Source organism: Myxocyprinus asiaticus, chromosome 14 (assembly GCF_019703515.2).
Source record: "Myxocyprinus asiaticus isolate MX2 ecotype Aquarium Trade chromosome 14, UBuf_Myxa_2, whole genome shotgun sequence".
NCBI classification, from domain to species: domain Eukaryota; kingdom Metazoa; phylum Chordata; class Actinopteri; order Cypriniformes; family Catostomidae; genus Myxocyprinus; species Myxocyprinus asiaticus.
Window position 1 is genome coordinate 36,768,373 of NC_059357.1, and position 27,932 is coordinate 36,796,304.

Sequence of the window (27,932 nt, forward strand, 5' to 3'; positions counted from 1 at the left end):
AAAAGCACCAAAAAAGCGCCAAAAAAGCATCATAACAGAAGTGGACAGTATATAATTTGTGTGTTATATTCCAAGTCTTGAAATCTGAAGCCATATAATGACTTGAGCGTGTGAGCAACAAGCTGAAATGTAAATCTTTATTTACTAATTATAAGTATATTGATAGTGCTACATATCTACCTCAGAAATATTGAGCTACACCCAATTAAAGCTACTGTAAGTGTAAGTGTATTTTTTTCCAAATAATAGGTAGGTTACCAATATAAAGTAAGCAGTTTTCGGCTGGTCATGTGATATCAACATGGCGGCATCAACTTTTTTACAATGGGTTCTTTTTTAACTGTAAAAAAGCACCTACAGCATGCCTGTTCCCTAATGAACATACATGAACATAGTTGTGTTAACAGTGGTGGATATACAGTTGAAGTCAGAAGTTTACACCTTAGCCAAATACATTTAAACTCAGATTTTCACAATTCCTGACATTTAATCGTAGAAAACATTCCCTGTCTTAGGTCAGTTGGATCACTACTTTATTTTAAGAATGTGAAATATCAGAATAATAGTAGAGAGAATGATTTATTTCAGCTTTTATTTCTTTCATCACATTTTCAGTGGGTCAGAAGTTTACATACAATTTGTTAGTATTTGGTAGCATTGACTTTAAATTGTTTAACTTGGGTCAAACATTTTGGGTAGCCTTCCACAAGCTTCTCACAATAAGTTGCTGGTTTTGGCTTATTCCTCCAGACCGAACTGGTGTAACTGGGTCAGGATTGTAAGGCCTCCTTGCTTGCACACGCTTTTTCAGTTCTGCCCACAAAGTTTGAGGTCAGGGCTTTGTGATGGCCACTCCAATACCCTGATTTTGTTGTCCTTAAGCCATTTTGCCACAACTTTGGAGGTATGCTTGGGGTCATTGTCCATTTGGAAGACCCATTTGCGACCAGCCTTTAACTTCCTGGCTGATGTCTTGAGATGTTGCTTCAATATATCCACATAATTTCCCTTCCTCATGATGCCATCTATTTTGTGAAGTGCACCAGTCCTGCCTGCAAGCACCCCCACAACATGATGCTTCCACCCCCATGCTTCACAGATGGGTTGGTGTTCTTCGGCTTGCAAGCCTCACCTTTTTTCCTCTAAACATAATGATGGTCATTATGGCCAAAAAGTTCAATTTTTGTTTCATCAGACCAGAGGAAATTTCTCCAAAAAGTAAGATCTTTGTCCCCATGTGCACATGCAAACTGTAGTCTGGCTTTTTTATGGTGATTTTGGAGCAGTGGCGTCTTCCTTGCTGAGCAGCCTTTCAGGTTATGTCAATATAGGACTTGTTTTACTGTGGATATAGATACGTGTCTACCTGTTTCCTCAAGAATCTTCACAAGGTCCTTTGCTGTTGTTCTGGGATTGATTTTCACTTTTCGCACCAAACTACGTTCATCTCTAGGAGACAGAATGTGTCTCCTTCCTGAGCGGTATGATGGCTACATGGTCCCATGGTGTTTATACTTGCGTGCTATTGTTTGTACAGATGAACGTGGTACCTTCAGGCATTAGGAAATTGCTCCCAAGGATGAATCAGGCTTGTGGAGGTCCACAATTTTTGTCTTGGCTGATTTCTTTTGATTTTCCCATGATGTCAAGAGTTTGAAGGTAGGCCTTAAAATACATCCACAGGTACACCTCCAATTCAGTACACCTCCTATCAGAAGCTAATTGGCTAATTGTCTAAAGGCTTGACGTCATTTTCTGGAATTTTCCAAGCTGCTTAAAGGCACAGTTAACTTATTGTATGTAAACGTCTGACCCACTGGAATTGTGATATAGTCAATTCCAAGTGAAACAATCTGTCTGTAAACAATTGCTGGAAAAATTACTCGTGTCATGCACAAAGTAGATGTCCTAAACGACTTGCCAAAACTATAGTTTGCTAATATTAAATCTGTGGAGTGGTTAAAAATGAGTTTAAATGACTTCAACCTAAGTGTATGTAAACTTCTGACTTCAGCTGTAGCTCATTGTGTGTACAAAGTTAAGGACACCATAGCTATTGTGCTCCCACACACTGCAGTCATATATCTGGTTACATTCCTCATTAAAAAAAATAAAAATTCTGCTGCTCATGGGAGTGGTGCCACAGTACACTGATATCCATCACTTAAATTTGTAATGGCCTTGTGACAGGAAGGCTAAAGAACAGGACATTTCTCTGTGCCCATTGTGAATGGATGGTTCCGGAAAAAAAGAGTAGTGGTCTTGTTTGTTTTCTCACAGTGGGGGGAGAGCGAGCCATCTCTGGCAGCCGAACACACATCTGTCAATTGCATAATGCGGCGTGAGGCCGGCCCACAGGACTCTCTTCTGTGGCATGATGCATGCATGTGAACTGTGCTGTAGAAAGGAATAGAAAGTCTGTTACTAATACATGGAGCACTTAAAAGTACAGATAGTAAAAAAACTGTTTAACAATAATGTAAAAAGAACAGTTCAGCCAAAAATGAAATTCACGTTCTTCCAAACTCATGTGACTTTCTTTCTTCAGTATAACACAAAAGAAGATGTTAGGTGGAATGTAATGTCTCAGTCACCATCCACTTTGATTGTATGGAAAGAAGGAAGGGCCCAATCTATTTCTAGGGACCAGTATATCATAGAGACCTGAAGGACTGTTTTCACTTAGGGCAGTTAGCAACCACCCAGGATGGCCACTTAGCTACCACCCAGAATAATCTAGCAACCGTATAGCAATGCACTAAAAAACACACAGAACACCTTAGCAAATGCATAGCAAAGCCCTGACAGCCACCCACAAAACCATACTGTAGCATCATGGCAGTGACAAGCACCACTTAGCAACCATTGTATATTGTTATTACATGCTTGTAATATGTTATTTTGCATTACAGTTGAGACAATAGCTCAATGACTATCTGTGTGGAAGCTCTGTGTGAAGCTGTGCGAGTCAGATTTTCTCCCTATGACTCACCCAGTCAGTCCAAGTAGAGCATCAGGGAAAGGTGGGGGAGACGGCAGTATGCTGGATTGAAACGCATGCAGTGATTGGACAAGAGAGTTTTAGGCACCAGCCAATAAGCTCTCAACTGTTTGTTGCCATTGGTTACGGCTGTGTGATTGGTCCAGGTGTTGCAGAGCGATAGGGTATCACCGAGTCCCTCTTGATATTGAGAAGGGCTCGGTCATGGTCAGGCTAAATCCTGCCCCTCTTCATCCTCCCACTCTTCCTCCTCTTCATCCCAGTGCCTGCATATTGCATTAATGCAAAGAACTGGAAATTAACACTTGACTGAATGCAACAATGTAAAACCCCCTCACTTGAATGTCCTTGCCGTATATCTGTATTAGTTTTTCACTCTAAGCTACATTTGCAGGTTTTCATGGCCTTAACAGACTGTGACACAGGAAGAGCTCGGGCACAAATCAGAGTAAGCATGCTTCTGCATTTTGAGTTTGTGGAGGGTCTCACAGTTATCTGAACAATAAGGCCTGTTTCACACATAAGCACATGCAAGCATATTTCTTCTGGGGCCCATATTAACAGGTTACAGCATTCACACACTGTGCGTAAGCAGTGCGGCACTGTGAAACTGAAGCAACACTTTAAGGTTGGTCACTTTGCAGCATGTAAGAAAAATACATATTCTAGAAAATATTATCAAAATGCACTAAATACCTATTTATCAGCCCATGTTTTTGCAAAGATGCTTTTATGAAGCAACATATATACATACATATACCAGGGACATGCCGTCCATATAAGCAAGGTAAACAGTGCTTACCTAATAGTAGGGTGAAAAGAAAAATGACACTATGAAATATTTAAAAATAATTGTTAATATAAACTATGTTTTCGCTCTAATTCGTCATCTTTCATCTCAGTTGAGCAGCACAGACAGTTATTCATTTATTAGCTTTGGTGCCACCCTCAGGTATAAGCACTTTATGTTATGCTTTCTTTGATTCAAAGCATTGTTTACTGGCATTTCATTTAAAACTGTGCATTCACGGCCACTACCTCAAATGGCCAAGGCAAGCATGCTTACCAAAATGAGTAAGCCATTCAGAATGCTCCTTCCTTCAGTCACGCTATCTGATAGGCTAGATTTTTTTTTTGCGTCAACACGTTCAAGTTCACATAACTAATACGTTAAGCGCTAAAATGGATATAGTGTAAGCATCTGCGACCTACTGGAATTTCGTAAAATTGATTTCAATGGAATTGAGAAAGGGAGGCTATCAACACTTCAACAAGCGGTCAACTTTTACAACAAAGTGAAGGAGATGTTCATTCGCAAGGAGAGACGCATGGATTCTGTGTTCCAGTAAAGGTAAGTTACTATATTTATTAAAAGGAAGTGGTGATCTGGTAATCATATACTTCTTGTGCTATGTCTGTTTTATAGTTCTAACGTTAGGGCGCAGTGTCTGTTTAAAAAAAATATATATTAAGGTATGTAGACTGCCGTGTTTACGTAACATTTGCCTTGTGCATTCAGGTTAAGATTCTTGCCTTTGGTGTCCATTCCAGTTGTTCTGAACTGTGGGAAGAGTGACGTGTGAGGCCTATGATGAAACTAGTAACTGGCAATCTTTTCTTTTTCTTTTTGTTGTATGTCAAAACAAGCTCTTCTGGCACTATGGTTCATTGTATGATTTAATGGACATAAACATGATCAATATATGACAACCTTTAAATTGTGATATGACCAGTATTACTGTCCTGAATTTAAAACAATTTGGTCATGAAGATCGCCACTGTGACATTGTTTCCATTGACTGGTGGGTTCTAAGGCAACAATTTACATCAATAACATTTCCACGACATTACACTCACCCATACTGAACTGTATGTGTTTTGAGTACAGCGTTTAATAATGTGTATTAAAAATCTTTGATACTTGCCTAGTCTCAGCCTGATATATACTATACACTGAGCTAACAGAAAGGCTACGGTAACTCCGATAACCCCTCTGTTCAATTGTAGTGAGCAGAAAAGCATCTCAGAATGCACAACATGTAGAACCCAGGGTCGGATGGGTTACAACAGCAGAAGACCATGTCGGGCACTTTAGTAGGATCATAGTGTTCCTAATAAAGTGCTCAGTGAGTATGTATTTACACTACCGGTCAAAAGTTTTGAAACACTCATTCTTTATTTTTATGATTTTTTTTTTCCACATTTTAGAATAATAGTAAAGTCATTAAAACTATGGAATAACATAAATGGAACTATGGGAATTATGTTGTGACTAAACAAAATCCAAAATAAATCAAAACTGTGTTATATTTTAGCATCTTCAAAGTAGTCACCCTTTACCTAGAATTTGCAGACATGTACTCTTGACATTTTCTCAATCAACTTCTCGAGGTATCACCCTGGGATGCTTTTTAAACAGTATTGAAGGAGTTCCCATCTATGTTGGGCACTTATTGGCTGCTTTTCTTTATGATATATATATGGCTGGCTGGCTTGGAACAAGTTCCAGACACAGTGACAGGTACTCAAACAGCACTTTCTGTTTAGTAAATATGACTGAATCCAGATGAGCCAAGCAGTTAATAGTCTACACTTTGGGGTTTGGGTTCTGTTTTGTGTTAATTAAATTCCATTTAGATGTAAATGTGTTCCCTGTCCTCACAAAGATTACATTTCATGACAATCAAGTTTGTACTATTACTCACTGAGCACATTTAGATGCATGATCTTACACCAATTAATAATCCGACAAAGTATAAGGTCATGTAGGTCATCTAAATGGCATTACTTTATCAGAGAAAGATCATAAACCGATAGGCACGTAGATTTTTGTTCATTACCCCGATTTTGCGTTGCATGTAAACACCTTTACCGGTGTTCTTACCAGCTTATCCAATGTGCACAAGTGTTGTGCACATGCCTGTTTTTCATTTGTATGTCAAAAGCAGAGAGTAATGTTCTGTCAGTGTGAAAGCATTACATGGCCTGCTGTTGCAGTTATGCTGCTTACTGCTTTACCCATTACCTTGGCATTAATAGCAAGAGGCTGGTAGAACACATCAGCATACATACATCAACAAATCTGATGTATACAGGGCTCAAGAGGATGCAGAGAACTTTATTAATAATGTGATTATCTGATCAGCCAATCGTGTGGCAGCAGTGCAGTGTATAAAGGCAAGACAAGGCAAGTTTATTTATATAGCACATTTCATACACAATGGCATTTCAAAGTGCTTTACATACAAATTATAAAAGAAAATGCAAGATACATAATAAAATACTTTTAAAACCAATTAAGAAAAAGAAATAAGAATAAAAAGTTGTAAAATACATTAAAAAAAATTACAAATTATTGAAATGAATAAAAAAGAAAAAGAATACAGAAATAAAATTATTTTTGCACTTGTAATCAGTAAGTGCAGCTCAGTAAATAAATGCACAGCTAAACAGATGTGTTTTCAGTCTGGACTTGAAACTTGCTACTGTCGGAGCACACCTGACCTCTTCTGGAAGCTGGTTCCAGCTGCAGAGAGCATAGTAGCTGAACGCTGTCACACCTTGTTTTGAGTGAACCCTTGGTATTTCTAACTGACTTGATCCTAATGATCTGTGAGGTCTGTTAGGTTTATTTTCAACAAGAATATCTGCAAATGTTTAGAGCCTAGGTCATTGAGTGATTTATAAATGAGTAATTGTACTTTAAAATCAATTCTAAATGTAAATGGAAGCCAGTGTAAAAACCTGAGGACTGGAGAAATATTCTCAGATTTTTTGGTTCGGGTGAGAATCCTGGCAGTGGCAGCTGTCTAATGGTCTTTTTGGGAAGGCCGGTGAGGAGTCCATTACAGTAATTCAGCCTGCTGGTAATGAATGCATGATTACGTTTCTCTAAGTCTTGACTGGATACAAAACATCTAATTCTCGCTAATTTTTGAGATTATAGTAGGCTGATTTAGTTATTGCTTTGATGTGACTACTGCAACTAAGGTCTGCAACTAAGGACTACTTTTTTTTTGTCTTTAGACCTTTGGAGTCAAGGTATGTGTTCATCATGGGAATTTCACCTTTGTTGCCAAATAGAATGACCTCTTTCTTGCCGTTGTATAATTGAAGGAAGTTTTGGCACATCCAACTGTTAATTTCATCAATGCACTGGCACAGAGAGTCTATGGGGCTGTAGTCCACATGGCTAGGTAAATCTGGGTGTCGTCTGCATAGCTATGTTACGCAGTTTGGTTCCTTTACATAATTTGGCGTAGTGGGAGCATATAAAGGTTGAACAGGAGCGGTGCAAGAAGTGAGCCTTGTAGTCATGGATGTCCACTCAGACTCATAGTTGCCTGTGTTCACATAGTAACCCCTCCCTACTAGATATGGCCTAAACCAGCTGATGACCATCACAGAGAGCCCTACCCAGTTTTCTAGTCTGTCTTGGAGAATGTTGTGGTCAACAGTGTCAAAGCCAGCATTGAGATCTAATAAAACCAGCACTGATATTTTGTCTGAATCAGTATTTAGCAGAATATCATTGTCACGGTCTCTGTAAGTCCACTGGTTTGTTCCATTTGTGTTTCCGTTCTCTTCATGTGTTTCAGGTGCCGTTGGCTCGCAGAATCAGTGTTGTCATGGGAACCCTGATCATTTCCATGGGAACGCTGGTCATGCCAACTTTCAGCGGACAAGCGGCACCTGATCTTGATTTGTTTTCTGCCTATATTTACCCCACTCTGTTTCATGTTCTTTGCTAGATTGTTGTTGTGTGTTAGTTACTCACCACTCTCTCTCTCTCTCTGCCCTAGTCGGTCCTGTTGCGTGTTTTATGTATTGGTTGCCAGTCTTTGCTGTAGTGCCTGCATTTGTGGTTACCATCCTGTTGGTTGTTTCACTCACCTTGATGCTTCACCTGAGTATTCCTCATTGGTTACCTCTCTGCACTGGATCTGCTCTCGCTCACCTTGATACTTCACCTGAGTATTCTTCATCGGTTACCTCTCTGCACTGGATCTGCTCTTCACACTACCACGACACACACAGACCTACGAACACACTATCCTCCAGAGGATTCCTCGTGGATCTGCACTCTACACTACCACAAAGCACACAAGCCTACGAACACTCTCCATCTCCATGCTGCAGTCTGTGCTGTGTTCCCCTTTATGACCACTCTCTGTACTGTGATGCCATCGGAAACCAGACTAGAAGTAGCCATTCGAGTTTAAGAATTTGTTTAGCTGAATGAAAATTACCTTTTCAATGATCTTGCCAATGAAAGGCAGACTTGAGGCTGGTTTGTAGTTGTTTAATATAGAGTTATCCAGATTTTCTTTAGAAGGGGCTTGACAACTGCAGTTTTGAGAGACTTCAGAAACATGCCTGAAAGGAGTGAGGCATTGACTATTTCTAACAAATCTTTTTTAAAGATTTTTAAAACAGTTAAACACGTTTTTGAAAAATGATAAAATCATGCATATATGGTCAGGAGCTTCAGTTAATGTTCACATCAACCATCAGAATGGGGAAATCAGAATTATATTTCAGTGATTATTATCATCATTATAATTATTATTTTTACATTTAGAATTGTTTTTATGTCTTAATTTGTGTAAGTAATTTTCCGCCATGATGGATACCTTAATGGAAAGGCATATATATATATATATACAGGTGCATCTCAATAAATTAGAATGTCGTGGAAAAGTTCATTTAATTCAGTAAATTGTGAAACTCGTGTATTAAATAAATTAAATGCACACAGACTGAAGTAGTTTAAGTCTTTGGTTCTTTTAATTGTGATGATTTTGGCTCACATTTAACAAAAACCCAGCAATTCACTATCTCAAAAAATTTGAATACATCATAAGACCAATAAAAAAAACATTTTTAGTGAATTGTTGGCCTTCTGGAAAGTATGTTCATTTACTGTATATGTACTCAATACTTGGTAGGGGCTCCTTTTGCTTTAATTACTGCCTCAATTTGTCATGGCATGGAGGTGATCAGTTTGTGGCACTGCTGAGGTGGTATGGAAGCCCAGGTTTCTTTGACAGTGGCCTTCAGCTCATCTGCATTTTTTGGTCTCTTGTTTCTCATTTTCCTCTTGACAATACCCCATAGATTCTCTATGGGGTTCAGGTCTGGTGAGTTTGCTGGCCAGTCAAGCACACCAACACCATGGTCATTTAACCAACTTTTGGTGCTTTTGGCAGTGTGGGCAGGTGCCAAATCCTGCTGGAAAATGAAATCAGCATCTTTAAAAAGCTGGTCAGCAGAAGGAAGCATGAAGTGCTCCAAAATTTCTTGGTAAACGGGTGCAGTGACTTTGGTTTTCAAAAAACACAATGGACCAACACCAGCAGATGACATTGCACCCCAAATCATCACAGACTGTGGAAACTTAACACTGGACTTCAAGCAACTTGGGCTATGAGCTTCTCCACCCTTCCTCCAGACTCTAGGACCTTGGTTTCCAAATGAAATACAAAACTTGCTCTCATCTGAAAAGAGGACTTTGGAACACTGGGCAACAGTCCAGTTCTTCTTCTCCTTAGCCCAGGTAAGACGCCTCTGACGTTGTCTGTGGTTCAGGAGTGGCTTAACAAGAGGAATACGACAACTGTAGCCAAATTCCTTGACATGTCTGTGTGTGGTGGCTCTTGATGCCTTGACCCCAGCCTCAGTCCATTCCTTGTGAAGTTCACCCAAATTCTTGAATCGATTTTGCTTGACAATCCTCATAAGGCTGCGGTTCTCTCAGTTGGTTGTGCATCTTTTTCTTCCACAGTTTTTCCTTCCACTCAACTTTCTGTTAACATGCTTGGATACAGCACTCTGTGAACAGCCAGCTTCTTTGGCAATGAATGTTTGTGGCTTACCCTCCTTGTGAAGGGTGTCAATGATTGTCTTCTGGACAACTGTCAAATCAGCAGTCTTCCCCATGATTGTGTAGCCTAGTGAACCAAACTGAGAGACCATTTTGAAGGCTCAGGAAACCTTTGCAGGTGTTTTGAGTTGATTAGCTGATTGGCATGTCACCATATTTTAATTTTTTGAGATAGTGAATTGGTGGGTTTTTGTTAAATGTGAGCCAAAATCATCACAATTAAAAGAACCAAAGACTTAAACTACTTCAATCTGTGTGCATTGAATTTATTTAATACACGAGTTTCACAATTTGAGTTGAATTACTGAAATAAATGAACTTTTCATGACATTCTAATTTATTGAGATGCACCTGTATATTATTCTTTTATCACTTCATTATTTTAATTGCTTTTTCATTTAGGTCTGGAGTGCAATTTGAATTTAGAAATGTATTTGATTTAAGTTTTTCATTTTTTCAATAAAATAATTACATTTTCAATGCAAAATCACTAAAGCAAGAATATTCACCGATCCCTCAGCCCAGGGGTTGCTGATGTGATTGGATATATATATATATATATTGTGAAGGAGGGAACAAAACAAATTTATTCACACACATGATGTATTTTCCCAGATAACGAAATACCCGACCGGTAGAGAATGCACAGATGAAGTAGGTTCTTTGCCAGAGAGATGTTGACAACTGTTGTAAAACCATCTTTCAAAAAGTTGAACAACACACATTTTTTTTTTTTTTTTTTCAGTTTCATTTGAATTTTCTGTTAGAATAGATAAAAAATAAAGTTCTAAGTTTGAAATCAAGGTGTCTTGCTTTATTGTGTAGGCTTAACCCTAACCCTGCTTAACGGAAATTACCCCATAGTAACACCTAGCGTCCAACCAGTGGTAATACCGGTGTTTGTCGTTTTTATGTAGAGTTTTTTCTGCGACAAACCGACCAATCAAAACTTGGTCGACCAAGACTCTTCTCATTGACTAACCTTTGGTCGACTATCAGGGGGCAGCCCTAGTTTTTAAGCAATAAAAGCTGGAAATTATACAGCTTTAATGTAGCTCCATGACAGCTATCATAAAGGCTTTTTCTGAAAACTGATGGCATACAGTGATATGCTTTTAATTTTTTAACTGATTCTAACCAATGCTTCCAAAAATATCACAAATCATTCTCGCAATTTGACAGTATCAGGCATATCATGTCAGGCAGTTATGCAGAATAACGTTCCCTTGGTGGTGTAAACAGCAGAATTCAGAACTACTATATTTAATACATCACAGAAAATCAAATGTTTAACTTTGCTTGAGTTAAAAATACATACACTTGATCAGCAAACATAAGACATTGTTACAATACAGCACTGGCCCGACAGGGCAAGTGACGGTTCCGCCAACTGGCCAAAAACTCTCTCACACTGGCCATCCTTATTGTTGAGCCCTGGTATATATAATATTTTCATATTATAGTATATATAATATTTTCACTTTAGAAATCCCTTTGTCCAGTTAATCTTACTATTTTACTTAATCTGAAATGTTTTGTTGGCAGATTAAGTTGAATTTCCCTTTTAAACCATTTGTAATCGTAGGCCAGCCTGTCTTTTCACTTGCAGTTGTGCTGCGTTTTAATAAATTTTTAACATGGCCTAGGGCTGCTCTGGGAATGCCAGGAGTGGGATGGTAATGCACAACTCTCAGATTCCACAGAAATTATATAAAAGACCAGTTCAAGTCTGTGGAAGAAAAGAGAGAGATAGTTGTGTGTTACAAGTGGGGTGGGTGTGGTTTGGGGTGAGGGGGGGGGGGCATTTATTGCTGTAACAATCCTCGCTCTGAGCAGCAGAGAATGGGCCTTGTGTCTGGGCTGGGACTTGGGTACCAGGCGCTGCTGCTCTGTGGACAAAAGCCACAATTTAAGTGTGGCAGGGAGTGTGAGGGACTGGAATTAGTGGCTTCTGGAACTCTGCAGAGGAGGGGAACAGTATAGTGCATTAAAACAAAATGGGTTTGTGAGAGCACACACACACACACTGCAAGACCTGATATTGCAGGAGGAGGTGTGTGGGGGGCTTGTGTTAATGACAGAGGGCTTTCTGCTTCTCACAGTACTTTATCTGTTTACAATTGCCCCCATAGTCTTGCTCAGACCCAGAGATAGGGAAGGGGACAGAGGAGAGAGGGTTATTATGTGCTTATGTCATTGCTGGTGCGTGCAGAAGCATTTGGCTTGTGCAAAGTTCCACAGCAGGACTATTACATCCAGATCTTGGTGGGACTAAGGAGATACTTAGCACTTTAAACATTGACCTCACAGTTAGAGCTGCTAGTTTGAGTTGAGCTTAACGCTGGGTCCCGAGACGTCCAGTTTAGAGTGCATTGTGGAAATGTTGTGGAAAGGCATATCTCAGCAAGAGGAGATGTGCTCTGTTGCTGGGATGGAAGAAAGCGAGCACTGCTTTCTCAGCTGTGTGAGGGCATGGAGGGTTAAACCCCTGGAGTGTAGATGGAGACATGGAGAATCAGAGAAGAGCTGGACCTTCATCTTATGGTTTCCTTCTCGACAAGGAGAGCTGCTCATCATCTCCACTATTCGTTTCACTACTATCATCATCTTCTCTTATCTTCTGAATCATGAGGATGGGTTGAGGTATTTGCCACTTAAGAGTCTGACATTTGGTCTTGACGGCAAGCTCGTGCAAAATGCAGTAACTACGGAAAAACTGAAACTGAGGGAAATGTCTTCTAAGTTACTTTGTTTTAGTGTGGATTTCTTGTTACTGCAAGTTTTCTCTGAATGTGAGTGTAGTTGAGCCAAACCTTTCGGTTTCAGGACAAATCATAGTCTGAGATCAATTTTCGGTCATAACTCAATTTTGACAAAATTTTAATACTTTGCAGGACAGTATTGCTTTTGAGGCTGTCTGAGCAGATAACCACAGTTCTTGTGGCTATGCTTGCCTATTAAAAAACATTTTGGAGGTCCGTGGGTCAATTTCAATGTCCCTTGAGAGGTTGCTTGGGCTGAAGTTATCTTCCATCTGCATAAATGATGTTGAATTGACTGTCTCTTTAAAATCACCCGTTCTTATTGACAAATGGCGATTTGTTCATTTAGCAACTCTAATGTACAATTTGTATGTGTCTGCTATCTCTAAATGCATATTTTCCTTCTTTTTGTTCAGTTCAGCTGCTGAAGTCTGTCGATCTTGGATGCCACAGCCTACTCTACATAAAAGAAATCGGACAAGGCTGGTTTGGCAAAGTGAGACTTTTTAAATAAAGTGATAATGTGGTCATTAGAAAATATCAATGTTTTTCTGTACCCTCCTCATGAGGTTGATATAATAAGCTACTTTTTAATGTTCTTGGCATGTTGTCATATGAGGTGTATGATCAGTTTGCTCAAAATAGCATGTGCAGTCTACATGCTCTGTTAATTTCTGCTGCCAGTTTCACATGGTGGTAGGTGTGAACCAATTCTCTGTGTTTATGTGTGTTTGGGCTGTCTTCAGGTTTTACTAGGGGAGGTGAATGCTGGACTCAGTACCACACAGGTTGTGGTTAAGGAGCTAAAGTCTAGTGCCAGTGTACAGGAGCAGATGCAGTTCCTTGAAGAGGTCCAACCTTACCGGTATACAATTATCCTCACGTCTCTCTCTTTTCTTTTCTTTTCTATTCCTTACACCTTATCCTCATATGCTCTATTTAATTACATTTTAGTGAATACATAATGTTTACATTTCACAAGGAAGCAAAAAATCAAATATAATTAATGATAGATCTAATTTGCAATGGATAACAGTGTATCTGAATCTCACAGGGTTCTCCAGCATCCTGCCCTGTTGCAGTGTTTGGCCCAGTGTTCAGAAGTCATGCCCTATCTGCTGGTTATGGAACACTGCCCCTTGGTAAGTCACTGAGTGTCACCTGGTTGCCTCACCATATTTAGAACATACTTGAAGCTGGTCTGACCACTTATAGTACTGTTTCCTTTTTACCATGGGCAAGCAACCCATTCCCATAAATTGCAATTTTTAAGTTTTCTTTGTAATCAATGTGTATCCATTAGAGCTGTTCGATTCCAGAAATTTTGGACTCCGATACCGATTCCTGGTTTCGGAATGGATTCCAAGGGTCGATTCCAGACTAATTTTCTCAATTCTTTTTCGATTCCCAAAAAAACTGTTAAATCTCATAATAAACAGCGCAATATAAAGCGTTCTTTGCACTATTTATGATAGATGATTGACAGAAGATCTTGACATTTTCTTAAAATCGGTCTAGTCTAAAAAGAAATATGTGCCTATATATGCACATCCTCAATGTGTGATGCTTCAGTCTTATAGCATGAATCTGAGGGAAGTTTAGCTGAGCAGATGCGCCTGTATTTCGAAGAGCTCACACAATAAATGTTAAAAGCAACATTTTGCATACAGTGAAATTACCTGTTACCAATCATCAGTTGTACATGTTCAGAAAGAGTTTTATTAATGTATGTTATTGTCCACTACCTTTTGTACACTGAATTAAATGTCCAAACAATACACTTTAGTTGTAAGATTTAGCTATTAAAAAAATCCAGGTTGTATGTAGAACATACTATGTTTATTTGATACAATGTAAAAATATTTTTCATAACGTGTATTTAAATGTGATGGCCTATCGCATCTGCATTTATGTAACTGCGTATAGTATCAGCCTTTAGAATCTCGCTTTATAAGTGCAATACATTTGTCATTTGAATTTTAACCTACCAGTTTACTGATGTGAACTGGGGAGCTAACTCACTGTCACGGGATCCTCCTTTGTCATCTCCTGGACAGGTGTTGTAACATCAGGGAAGATGTTATTGTAGGCCAATTTTTGGTCACAAAATTGGCATTTTACTTGATTATTCATTTAATCCAAAGTAAAACACTGGCAGACTATATCGGTCTGGAAAGCAACTTGATGGACTCCAAACTTTGGAGTCAATTCTCGATTCCCAGCTCCTCAGAATCAAAGACTCGATTGTTTTTGGAATCGATTTCCAGCCCTAGCAACCAGTGGTATGTCTAGTGGTTATGAGTCCAGAGTGCAAAGGCCAAGTCCAATGGTTCTCACTGTGTGGTTCATTGCATGTTTTGTTTTTTTTCTTCACATTTTTTAAATGTTTGACTTCCCATATACCTTATAATTAAATAAGACAACCTGCATGGCTATGAAGAATAATTGCAGCAAGATGTGGTTTTCATGCAGATTTGATTGACTTTATTTATAAAATAAATAACTAGCCTAAATAAAATGATCAACATATAATTTTCCTTATTGCTGCTATATATCAGTGTCTATGCCTATGCATCCCAGTGGTGACATGTGCGCCTAATATTGCAGACCTTATTCACAGTAGCGCCATGTTAGATTTTTGATGTGAATGAAAATGAGGCTGTGAGGGATAGACTTACAGTCTCTTCAATTGCAGGCACCGTATAAAGCTGTTTAAAGCTCCTAGATCACATCTAATTTTCCACAACTCATGTTTACTGAAGTTTTTGTCTTCTGAAATGTAAAGGATATTTTTTTAATGACCCAAAACGCTTTAAACAACAGTACAACCCATTAAAGAGGCCATAAATGTACGCTTCCACTGGCATGTTTTAAACAGAGTTGAACGGGCGCTTTCAATTAATTCCAATGGAAGTCAAGCGACACGCTCGCACGGGAAATTGTGGGGTTGACAGCGAAACAGATCAAGCCTGGAGAATGGCCAAGGGTGTAAAAAAGTTGAGAAATGCTTGACGTTATGCAAATGAGAAGTTGAAAGCACCAGGCGGCAGCCAATCACTACGAGTGATGTATTTCATAAGCGCTTCATAAGATTTGGATTCAGTGGTTTAATCAAATAATTATGTGACTTCAAAAGGTCCATATTGTGCTGTGAAATACAGCAAGATCCCTCTGCTGGTTACAGTAGGACTTATCCATTTGCACAGTTACAAACTGACAGTCTAAAAAGTAGTGATTTTTCACTTATAAAATACATTAGTTAACCAAAATTGTTACACACAGTTACCTTAGAGTATGATAGGTGCTTGGTTTTCATAGGGAGATGTTAAGGGATACCTGCGCAGCTGTCGGGCGGCAGACACAGTGACCCCTGATCCTTTGATTCTTCAGCGAATGGCATGTGAGATTGCATCTGGCCTTCTGTACCTGCACAAACACAATTACATTCACAGGTAAGGATGTTTTGGCCTTTGGCCCTTTCACCCCATGTTGATTCTCTTGGTTATTTTTCACCCAGCAGGTCACTGGACCTCTGGATGTGGTGTCTCCTGGCAACAATATCCTGGTGCTGCCTGAGTGCATGTCACAGACTCCAGCATCAGTGATTTTGTTGCTGGGGGAAAACCCCTTGCTCATCGAACACCATCAATTATTTGTAAGCGACCCATGAAGAAAATGTGAGATGACACTGCAGACTTCCTTTGACACTCTCTCATGAAAGTTTGCCAATGACAGGAAAGAGTGTTTCCTACAGAATTTTGTTTTACTGAGGGAGAGCTGTCCACTCCTGCAACTCCCCTCCCCAACCTTATTTTGAGTGCAGTCAGTGTTGTTGCATTAGACAATGCATTAGATAGACAGATTATCTTTCTATAGCCAATAAATGATACAAACATTGCTCCATTTTTCCCTGTTCACAGTGACCTGGCTCTCAGGAATTGTTTGTTGACCTCAGAGATGGCAGTGAAAGTTGGAGACTATGGTCTTAGCCACAGCAAGTACAAGGTAAGTCTGTAAAGATTTTTGGGATTGTTCACAACTCATGCTGATCCTATTGTTGTGACAGCTTGCCTCTGTATTTCTTCTCTGTTTTCCTGCTTATTTAATATCAATACTTCCTCTTCCTCTGTTAGGATGACTATTATGTGACAGCAGATCAAATATGGGTTCCACTTCGCTGGATTGCACCAGAACTTATTGACGAAGTCCATGGCAATCTCTTAGTAGTGGACCAAACCAAGGCCAGCAATGTCTGGTGAGAAATTATTCAGAGGAATTAAAACATGACATTCAGTGCCTATACTTGAAATAAAGATTGCTGCCGACCAACAGATTCTTTGCTATGTTTTTTTTTATTGGTTCTCTGACCCTGCAGGTCACTGGGTGTAACGATATGGGAGCTGTTTGAACTGGGTAACCAGCCTTACAGGCACTATTCTGATAGGCAGGTTTTAACATACGCTGTGAAGGAACAGCAGGTCAAACTGCCAAAGCCCCTGCTGAAAGTGCCTCTGTCTGAGCGCTGGTGAGTCATCTCGTTAGTCATAATCATCATGATAAGCTGCCTATCCCCTCATGTCAGCCAGTCAGAACTCCCCATTCACAACATCCAAACCAATCATGTTTCTCACTACAGGCACACCCACCAATCGCTTTTCTTCAAATACACATACTGCAATCAATGTTAACCAACCACAGGAGCCTCCACCAATCATTACCTTTTCCCCAGGCAGGACCAACAAATAAATACAGCTCACATCCTGTGTGGTCAATCATTAATTCTTCTCCTCTGTAAGCCTATCAATCATAAATTCATCCAGTCCTGAAAACACACAGTCATTAATTATACACCCACACACTATCAACCATTGTCCATTTAATAATGAGCACTCATGCATACAATTATACCACTCCCTCCCCAAGAAGATTCTAAATTATGAATGAACCTACTTCAAGCCTGCAAGGCTACTTTCCTGCTAAACTGCATTTCAAGCAGACCATAAAACAATAAAATAATAGAGCACCATTACAGTGCTATTAAATTCTACATCAAGTGCCAACAAAAAAAGAAATGTTGATATCTGAGTTTTTAGGGTTTAAGACCACATGAAATGGCTTGACAAGCACAGTTCTCTGCCGTGTCGATATACACTGGCGGCCAAAAGTTTGGGATAATGTACAAATTTTGCTGTTTTGGAAGGAAATTGGTACTTTAATTCACCAAAGTGGCATTCAACTGATCACAAAGTATAGTCAGGACATTACTGATGTAAAAAACAGCACCATCACTATTTGAAAAAAGTAATTTTTGATCAAATCTAGACAGGCCCCATTTCCAGCAGCCATCACTCCAACACCTTATCCTTGAGTAATCATGCTAAATTGCTAATTTGGTACTAATCACTCGGCATTATATCAAACACAGTTGAAAGCTATTTGGTTCGTTAAATGAAGCTTGTTTTTGAGTTGCCACAGTATGCAACAGACTGGCATGTCTTAAGGTCAATATTAGGTGACAAATGGCAATAAAGAAACAGCTTTCTCTAGAAACTCATCAGTCAATCAATGTTTTGAGGAATGAAGGCTATACGATACTTGAAATTGCCAAAAAACTGAAGATTTCATACAAAGGTGTACACTACAGTCTTCGAAGACAAAGGACAACTGGCTCTAACAAGGACAGAAAGAGATGCGGAAAGCCAGATGTACAACTGAACAAGAGGATAAGTACATCAGAGTTTCTAGATTGAGAAATAGACGCCTCAGCTGAGAGCTTCATTGAATTCTACCTGCTCAACACCAGTTTCATGAACAACAATAAAGAGAACACTCAGGGGTGCAGGCTTTATGTGAAGAATTGCAAAGAAAAATCCACTTTTGAAACAGAAAAACAAAAAGAAAAGTTTAGAGTGGTCAAAGAAACACAGACATTGGACAATAGATAAATGGAAAAGAGTGTTATGGATCTTAACCCCATTGACCCCTTTTGTGGGATCAGCTAGACTGTAAGGTGCGTGAGAAGTGCCTGACAAGACAGCCACATCTATGGCAAATGCTACAGGAAGTGTGGGGTGAAATGTCACCTGAGTATCTGGAGAAACTGACAGCCAGAATGCCAAGGATCTGCAAAGCTGCCATTGCTGCACATAGAGAATTTTTTGATGAGAACCCTTTGAAGTAGTTTAAGAAGTTTTGAAAAAATAAATCTAATTGTAATAGTAATTTTTCACGTTATCAATGTCTTGACTATACATTGTGATCAGTTGAATGCCACTTTGGTGAATAAAAGTACCAATTTCTTTCCATAAGAGCAAAATCTGTACATTATTCCAAACTTTTGGCCACCAGTGTAATTCCTGTTGAAACAAGAAGTTTGTGTGGGACATACTGAAGGGCTCATCGCATTGTTTTAAATAGCCTATAGGCATTAGTTTAGTTACAGTCATGAACAATAATTTGATACTTGCTGGTTTGTTGCGAGGAGGGGCATTCTCATTCTAGAGCACATTGATTGGACAAAAATCTGTGTAATGCATGATTCATTATTATATTTGGTCTGTTTTTTCAGAAGACAAAGACTGAAAAAAATAAATAAAAATTGTCTAATAAAAGGGAATTTTGTCAATGTTTAGGAGTACATTAGCACAGGGGTCTTCAACAATTTTCGGACCAAGGACCTCTTGGTCTGTAGAGAGATGGAGCATATTTTTACATATTGTAGAAAATTGAGTGTTGCATTTTATACCTATAAAAATGTATATGGTAGCTATCATACAATTGCATGTTCATACTTTATGATGTTTATATTGCAAAGCTATTGAAATAATCATTAAATAATGTACAGCAGGTGTCTGCAACATTATTGACATGAAGTGAATTTTCCTTGTAAATCACTGTTCCATACCCCTTCCTTAATAAAAAGAAAAAGACAGACAGGCAGACAGACAGACAGATAGACACATAGATAGATACTGCAGATAGATAGATAGACAGACAGACAGACAGACAACCCCTGTCCATGTAGAATAAAGCAAATTTTATAAGGTTAATAATATGGAGTCTTCATCTCATGTGAGTGAAACATTTTATACATATATTTAACATTTCATTTCATTTGGAGTAAAATTTGCAAAGAGGAAAACAAAGACTGAGTGCACCTTTAATGATGTTGATTTGAGAGTCACCTTCTTGTGTGTGTGGAAAGTTAAGGACTGTGTATGCCAGCTTGATAATCTCAGTGGTTACTATTTATTTACACCAGGCAAGTAAGCTATTGTTCTGAAAGCAAAAAGCAACTAATAATAAAAGAAACTGTAGGCTGTCATCTGCTCAACCACACAGCCCGACCAACGCAATGCAGATGCGTTTACTCATGCAACCCTCTACTGCAGCATCGCTAAACCTGATGTGTGTCGCTCTTTGAGCGGCTCGTGATGAGCAGTGGTCGCACAAATGGTTTGTCTGGGCTACGCGCTTCTGCTGACTAGCGCAGTTTCATGACACTTTAATAATGTTTAGCATTCCAATCAGTTCGTAACTAAATACAAAAGGATGCGCAAATATGAGCAAGGATTAAAAAGAAAGAGGAAGATTTGGCATGCAGGTGCAAGGACTGTCAATTAAAATACATACTCCTCTCTGTTGCTATCGCTCACGTGTGAGTGATTATTACGAGTGCCAGTGGTGGATCAAACAGTAATTTGCAGAACCCCTACGGTACCACCGTGGACCCCCTGTTGAAGACCCTTGCACTAGCATATAGATGACCTCAAAGCATACACACATGGACTAAGGTCACGTTCAGAATCTTTTGAAAATTCATTGATTTTGCTACATTTACGCCTCTCATTCACACTAGAACGTTGTTTTCCTCCACTGAAAACAATGACTTTCAAAAATGCTCTCAATAACCACATACTTTGGAAAACGATGACGTTGAAACTGAAAATGAAGTTTTCAAACTGAAATGGATTAGTGTGAATGTGGCCTAAAAGCCACTAAACTAAATTTTTGTAATTTTGATTTCATTGGGTCTAGAGTGAACAGAACCAGAATTGCATATTTACAAAAAAAAAAAAAAAAATGTGTTGTTTATCGTAAGATTATAAACACAAAAAATATTATTTATAAATAATTTGAGTCTTTTTCTGCAATCAAACATTTCTGGTTCTGACAAATATTACTTTTTGGTCTGAAATGGCTTTTTCTGTCACTTGATTGTGAGCAGGTTTGAGGTAATGCAGTTCTGTTGGCTACAGCCTGAGCAGAGGCCTGTGGTGGAGGAGGTTTATCTACTGCTGAGCTACCTGTGTGCTAAAGGTGCCACTGAGGCTGATGAAGAATTTGAGAAACGCTGGAACTCTCTCAGGCCGAGTCTGGGCTTCAGCAGCTCTCACAGAACCCGTGCACCTGAGGCAGCCTCTTCCAATTCCTCCTCATTTCCTCTACTTGAACACTTCTCGATGGCAGACAGCTTCCAGTCTGAGAGTGGGGATGACATATTGACTGTAACTGAGACCAGCCAGGGGCTCAACTTTGAGTATAAATGGGAGCAGGCCCGAGCTGAGCAGCCCTACTGCTCCTCTTCAGCTAATGGACCACTGGGAAAAATTAATTCACATTACCAAGATGTCTATTACCCTCTTAGCAATTCCACAGGTAGCTGCAAGGGTGGGAGCCTCCCTCTTGGGGTCTCTCCATCCTACTATGAGTCAGACCATCCTGGGGTGGTTCCAGTGTTGAGTGCACACAGCCCCTCAGTAAGTAGTGAGTATTACATCCGCATTGAGGAGCCAGCTGAGTGTAATATCAACTTAGAGGACAGCACTCTCAATTACAGTCCAAGAGTTGATGCCAGCAACAGCTTGTCCATTATGAGCAGGAGGAGCCCAATTGGGGCTCAGCCAAATACCTACTGGTCAGCTGCTAAAGAGCCCATCAGTAATGATTATGATTCAGATAGTAGCCCAACCATAGAGCCACTCCAAAGAAGAGTGCCAAACTCTGAAGAGACAGACCAGTCTGAGTATTTCTCTTCCAATGACAGGCAAAATTTCCAGGGTGAACAGTCACCACAAGATGTTCGTTTGACTGGAGGTCATGGTTCAGACTCTCATCAGCAGAGAAGAGAGTCGGAAGGCCTCTGCCATCAATTGGAGGTGGTACAGGATGGCCAACTTGGCGTTTCTGTCTCTTTTAGCAGTCCCAGCTTGGCACGCTGTGACCCCTACATTGAGTCTAACCAGAGAGCTGCAGAAAAGAGTATAGCCAACGAGGCCTACTATGACATGATGGGCCCCCTACAAAAGAATGTACCCAGACCCCACTACATGAGTATTGATATTGATGCTGGGGATGGCCTTCTTCTGGGCAGTGTGAGTGCCAATCCAGAAGACGAGGATGATCTTTTCTCTCAGAATGGGTTAACTAACTGGAACTCAAACCACTCGGCAAACAACAACAGTTTAAGTGATCGTATGAAAGCTGTTGGTTTTCAAGATGCATACTTTGATTTACGTCACCCCACACCCTCCACTTATGTCGAGAAACTGAAATCAAGTGTACTGGAAACAAGCAACAGTTGTACCTATAATTACAGTGATTCTCTCAAAGTTCACTCATACATGGAAGCCACACATAGTACACCCATCATTAGCAATTCTCACTCAGACTCTGAGGGTGGAGATTACCTACATCTGTGCCCTGAAATTAGTCAGGATGTTGAATCAACTTCCAAATGTCATCCTGTCACAGAAAGTCAGCATATTCATACACAGCAGAAGAACATTGGTCATAAACATATCAAAGACAACACATCAGGCCTCCTTGTAAGTGGTCACAGTGGAATTAATCCATCGACTCTTCCAATGGAGATTGTAGTGACTAAAGAAAACATGTTATTTGAAACAAGGATATCACCTGCACAAAAACTGAAACTTGGATCAGTTGGTTCCACTGGAGTGCGTGTAAAGATGGTATCATGCCCTAAGAATCTCTCTGAGACTGTCTCAGAGTGTAGCAATTTAACAGATGGCACAATGGGGCCCCTCAACTCCAGTATCAGCTTGGTGGAAATGAACGACTGCAGTGATGATGTCACTGACATCACCTCTGGGGTCTTTGCAGATTATCCCTTGGACTATGCAGAGGTGGGCAATATTGATGTGACTCATAGACCATTTCAGAGGGAAACTGGGTCTAGACACCACGAGGACACAATTAACCTTGCCTCTAGCAGCAGTCCATGTGAGGCCTTCAGCCCCGACAGTTACCACACAACCATTCAGCCTAAATCCCTAGATAGTGGATATGACACTGAGAACAATGAATCCCCAGAATTTATCATAAAAGACCTTGAAGGCAATCCAGGCCTTAGCACCAGTGTGGAATCAGAAGAGTGTGACATTGTCCTCCAGATGGATTTAGATGAAGATGTTAATGTTATGCTCTTAGATTCATCCAGTAGCAATCATATACAGCTGATCGGCCTTTGTGAGAGAAACCAGTACAGAGACTCTGCTTATTTTTCTGACTATGACACAGAAAACGACAAGAGCCCTAGTAAAGGGGGTCGAAACTTTGTTTGCCAAGACGAGGATGATGTTTTTGAGCTCAAAGCCGAAAAAGAGGGCTCAGGAAAGACAGTTGGGAGAAATAGACGTAGTGCAGAAAGAGAGGATGGATTTGACATTTCTGCATCAAAGGACAACAGTGTTGTGCTTCATGCTAAACAATTGTGTCTTAAAAGAGCAAATCAAGATGTACCAGCGATTTCCATGCTTTCCCCCTTTCCTCCAGAAATGGGAGGATGCTTGACCAAGGAGTCCACCCCAGATGATGGTATTGGGCTCGAATCTGATCACTCTGGAGATGACCCTAACTCTGAATGCTACTCCTCCACCGTGTACGAAGGGTCCACTTCAACGCAAGAGGCCACAGGAATGGAGCACCAGGCTAATGGAGATTATTTGTCGGCAGAATCACTAGGCTCGGACTCCACCATTGTGGAGTTCAGTGGGGAGATAATCCAAGCAGAGGAGCAGGAGGCCTGTAATAACAAAGGAGACAATCCAGAGCTTCCAAATGAAGGGAATAACAAGGAAAGGGAAGATATAGTCAATGCAGTGGAAGATAACGGCATAGGCCAGGCACTTTCAAGACTAAAGCGAGATGAGTCCCTGGAAAACATTCTTCCTGCTTTGCCAGAAGATATAGATGTTCCAGCTCCATTGGGAAATGGGGAGGAGGCAGATGAGGAGGATTCGGGGGATAGTGATGAGTCTGACGAAGAACTTCGTTGCTACAACATACAGGAGCAGAGTGATGAGAGTGATGAAGAGTTCCCCATGGTGCCTGTCATTGTGAGTGACCGTAGCAGTGCACGTCATCTGCGCAGCCTCCTCAAAATACCCTCTATACTTACACAGTCCTTCTGCGATGAGCTGGAGAGCAAGAAAAAAGCTGTGTCATTCTTTGATGACGTCACTGTTTTTCTGTTTGACCAGGTTTGTAGAATTATCTCTTGAAATATTGAGTAATGCATTAGGTAACTTGTTTCTTAACTCGTTTATTTTAAATTCTTTCCTTTAAATAAATAAATGTATTTGTGAAGTACTGATATGACTCACAGTGTTTTGCTGTCTGTTGCCTCAGGAGAGCCCCACTGGTGATCTTGGAGACTACAATTTTCCTGTGGAAGCAGAATCCAATTGTCAAATTTCAGAGATAGAGTCACCACAATCCCAGGATAGGGTCAATGCCACTGAGGATTCATCAGGCAGGAATGTCCCTCAAAGAAGTAAGTGTTCAATAGCAATTTGTACATTTAAGACTTTTATACATAGATTTTTAGCATAGGAGCTACCTTTCTCTCAGTGTTTCATAAAACTCTCATACTAAGCAGGTGGGGCATTTGGGTGGCAAGATGATTTTTCATTGATGACAAGCCCCTCAACATCAGAACCTGGATCTGAAGAAATCACAACACCCCCCAACTCTCCAGTCAAATCTCCAGATGAAAAACCAGCACAGCCACTCTCCCGATTTAATGTCTCTCGTTTCTCCATCACGCATGTGTCTGACTCCCACATGAACTCCATGGGAGGTCAGTTCTAAAAGATAAAAGATAAATGTAGAAAGACTACATGGCCAAAAGTATGTTGATATTCCCTTTTGATTATGGTTTGTCCAAGGTGGTAACCAAATACAGAAGACTGGAGGGGACTAAATGTATAAGTTTAAGATTTGGTCATTGAGCAACCCATATTGATAGAATGCTAAGACCCTGGGTTCCGCCATTCCAATACAAATCTTAATGATTTAGCGTATAATGACATTTTAGAAAATTTCTTATGTGGAATAACTTGACTGGCCTGCACAAATTCATACCTAAACCCCACTGAACATTTTAGGGATGAATTGAAACACAGACTGTGCGTCAGGCCCCATCAACCAACATCAGCACCTGACCTCACTGATGCGCTTGTGTCTGAATGGGAGCAAATCCCTACAGCCATGTAACAATATCTAGTTGAAAGCAGAAGAGTGGAAGGTGTTATAGCAGCAGTGGGGGGAATAAATGCCTATGGTTTTGAAATGACGTGATCAGCAATACACATGGGTTTGGCATTCGGATGTCCACATACATTAGTCCTAGTAGTGTATACAGTATGACAGGTCTAGCAAGATCTGCGCTAACTCTAATGTTTTACATTAAAGCTTGTTGCTCTATGCATGGTTTAAAAATTGCAATATTAACTGGCGCTCTCTTTTTTTTTGTCCTACAGGTAACAGTGAAAATGGAGACCAGGAGTGAAGGGGTCATTTTAACCTATTAAATGATGTGTTTAAAACCTCTTTGGTTTGATTTGGCCTGATCAGGCTATGGGTTCTCCTGTATTGCTTTTTTATTTTTATTTTTTTAACGTGCTGGACGAAAGGGTCCTGTGAACCTGATATGCTGTTTGGACAGAGTGCCTCATATTGTAGTGGATTGACAGTAGCCTTCTTTGTGTTCCTAGACATATGGTGGTTAAGTGACAGTCTTTTGAGGACAACCGTTATAAGAACAGAACATAAATCTATGTATCAGAACATATTTATTATCTATGTATTACAATCATGATGTATGTAAATGATAACTTGTTTGCACAATTCAATATCATTACCATGTTTAAACCATACTTTTTACACACACACACACACACACATACACACACACACACACTCACTGTAGGAAACAAAATAGGTGCAAGGCTGCTCTCCTCATTTGCTTGTCATATGTCCCATGTTGTCAATCTGTGGTTAGAGCCCCAAAGATCTTAGTGCTTTAAATGTTTCAGGTCGAGGGCCAATGAGCCCCTAACCACACACCCCCCCTCCCCCCGCCCCCACACACATGGAAAAAACATTGATGGTGCAGAATCACATCCTATACTGTAAACCCTAATGTTGACATTACTGGAAAAATCATGTTGTCTTAATTTAAAACATTACTTGAAATGTCAAGTTTTGGGCTCATAAGTCACATATCTATGTTCCTTGAACTTATTTTTCTTAAAAATCCATAGATTTTAAGAGTCAATAACTCAAACTGTTGAGTCTTGGTCAATGGGAACATATTAGAGCATTTAAATAGTATTATGTTGTTTTGTTGCAAATAGTGATGTCACCATTACGGGGATCTGTGTCCCCTTTGGTCAATTTGGACCCTGTTAACACTATCTCAGTTCTCCTTGTACATGTGCAACTGAGTTACAGGTGTCTATACATAACTGTGGAGAAATAAGTTTATTTTATGATTGACCTAAAATCAGTTATAATATTCTTTATTTAAGCTTATTGTATGATCTAAATTTGAGTCCATTCAATTGATATTATTAAGCAGAAACAACATTTACATAGAAAATCTGTGTTACGTCTACATGCATCTAGTTTCCTTGACTTAAATAGTTAAGTTCATTCTATATGATCACCAAGTTAAATGAACAAGTTTTGGAAACGCCATCACAATTTAATTGAGGGAACAAATTTACTCAATCAGTTGAGTAGTCAGCTTATTAGGGTTTTAAGTATATACAAAATTGCAAGCTGCTCAAATAATTATTGAAATATTTTCTATTTTTGATTACTTTTAGCTCAAATATTTTAGCTCTGGGGTGTTAAGGGTGTTACAACAGTAGATATTGAAGATATAAACAATCAAGCTTCAAAGTATTTACACATTCTGCTGTTTTTTTAATGACAAACAACTTTATTTACTATGAACAAGTAAAAGCAATTTGTTTGTTTGAACTGAGAAATGTTCTATAAATCTCTTTCTTTATAATTTACTACTCCACACAAATCAAGAGCATATTTATATCTTAATAAATGTGCAGTTAGTTCCTCTCTGGCTAGATATTCATTTCTCTTATAACATAGATAACTCCTCTCTACATACATAAAACCTTTTACAAACTACATTTATACACTAGAGGACTTGTTATCTCTGAGAAGTAATGAAAGTACTGCAGAAGAATAGGCACTAAAAAAGTAAATGGCAACAGATGGTACTTGTGAGACATTTAATGGTGCTTATCAAGATAAAATGTTTAGGAAGGAGTGATGCCTAGCAAACAGTCTCGGGCATGAATAATATTTGCTTTGAATACGAGAGCTACAAGGAATGAGCGAATAAACAGGGCTACTGAAGTTCTGCACTTTAAAGTAAACATTAATCAAAATTGAGCTTATTTACTTAATGCACTTTCCTTGTCTTACTGTGCACAATTTGTTTGTCTTCATAATCTTTATTCAAAATGTAATTTCAATCCAAACAATTCTGATGAATAAAGTCAAGTTCCGTCTTACATTTTTTTATTAAATGTCCTCTCTCATTCGGAAATACATCAGATAGCATTGAATGGATTGTGAACTGCGTTTCATGTTGAATTTGTGGTTTTCCAAAGCAAGAAGCATAACCTCAAGTTAAAGAAGGAAGAATGACCATTGCGTCTGTGAATAAAATCTGTTATTAACAATGGCAGCTCCTGCAGATCTTATCCTCCATCTGTGATTGCACTATGTAACACAATTTTTATTCCTGGGTAGCAAGTGTTATTTCCTAATTGCTTATGCCTCAAAAGTATAGAAAATGGCTATTATTCCCCACAAACTTTTCTTTTGTGACCAGGACAGTGATATTTTGAAATGTATCTATTTCCAATGAGAAAACGGGTGAATTTGTGTCTTTTCGTTCACATAAAGTCAGAAAAAAACAACATATGAATCCAAATTAACGTATTTA

The 27,932-nt window shown here is 39.4% G+C and overlaps 1 protein-coding gene across 4 annotated transcripts in view; it reads left to right on the top strand.

Annotated features, from left to right (window-relative positions):
* Nucleotides 1-27,495, top strand: part of LOC127451709 (serine/threonine-protein kinase LMTK1-like) — a 71,096-nt gene extending 43,601 nt beyond the window's left edge. For 2 of the 4 annotated variants that reach the window (XM_051716600.1, XM_051716602.1), the window contains exons 4-14: nt 13,063-13,142; nt 13,393-13,511; nt 13,701-13,788; nt 15,965-16,098; nt 16,567-16,651; nt 16,780-16,901; nt 17,022-17,171; nt 20,874-24,150; nt 24,299-24,443; nt 24,546-24,749; nt 25,432-27,495. In XM_051716600.1, the coding sequence (XP_051572560.1) occupies nt 13,063-13,142; nt 13,393-13,511; nt 13,701-13,788; nt 15,965-16,098; nt 16,567-16,651; nt 16,780-16,901; nt 17,022-17,171; nt 20,874-24,150; nt 24,299-24,443; nt 24,546-24,749; nt 25,432-25,460 (4,433 nt within the window). In that variant the 3' untranslated portion in view covers nt 25,461-27,495. Of the gene's footprint in view, nt 1-11,758; nt 12,528-13,062; nt 13,143-13,392; nt 13,512-13,700; nt 13,789-15,964; nt 16,099-16,566; nt 16,652-16,779; nt 16,902-17,021; nt 17,172-20,873; nt 24,151-24,298; nt 24,444-24,545; nt 24,750-25,431 lie in introns of those variants that run through there. The other 2 variants (XM_051716604.1, XM_051716601.1) reach the window with 2 other exon arrangements.
* The last annotated feature ends 437 nt before the right edge of the window (nt 27,496-27,932 follow it).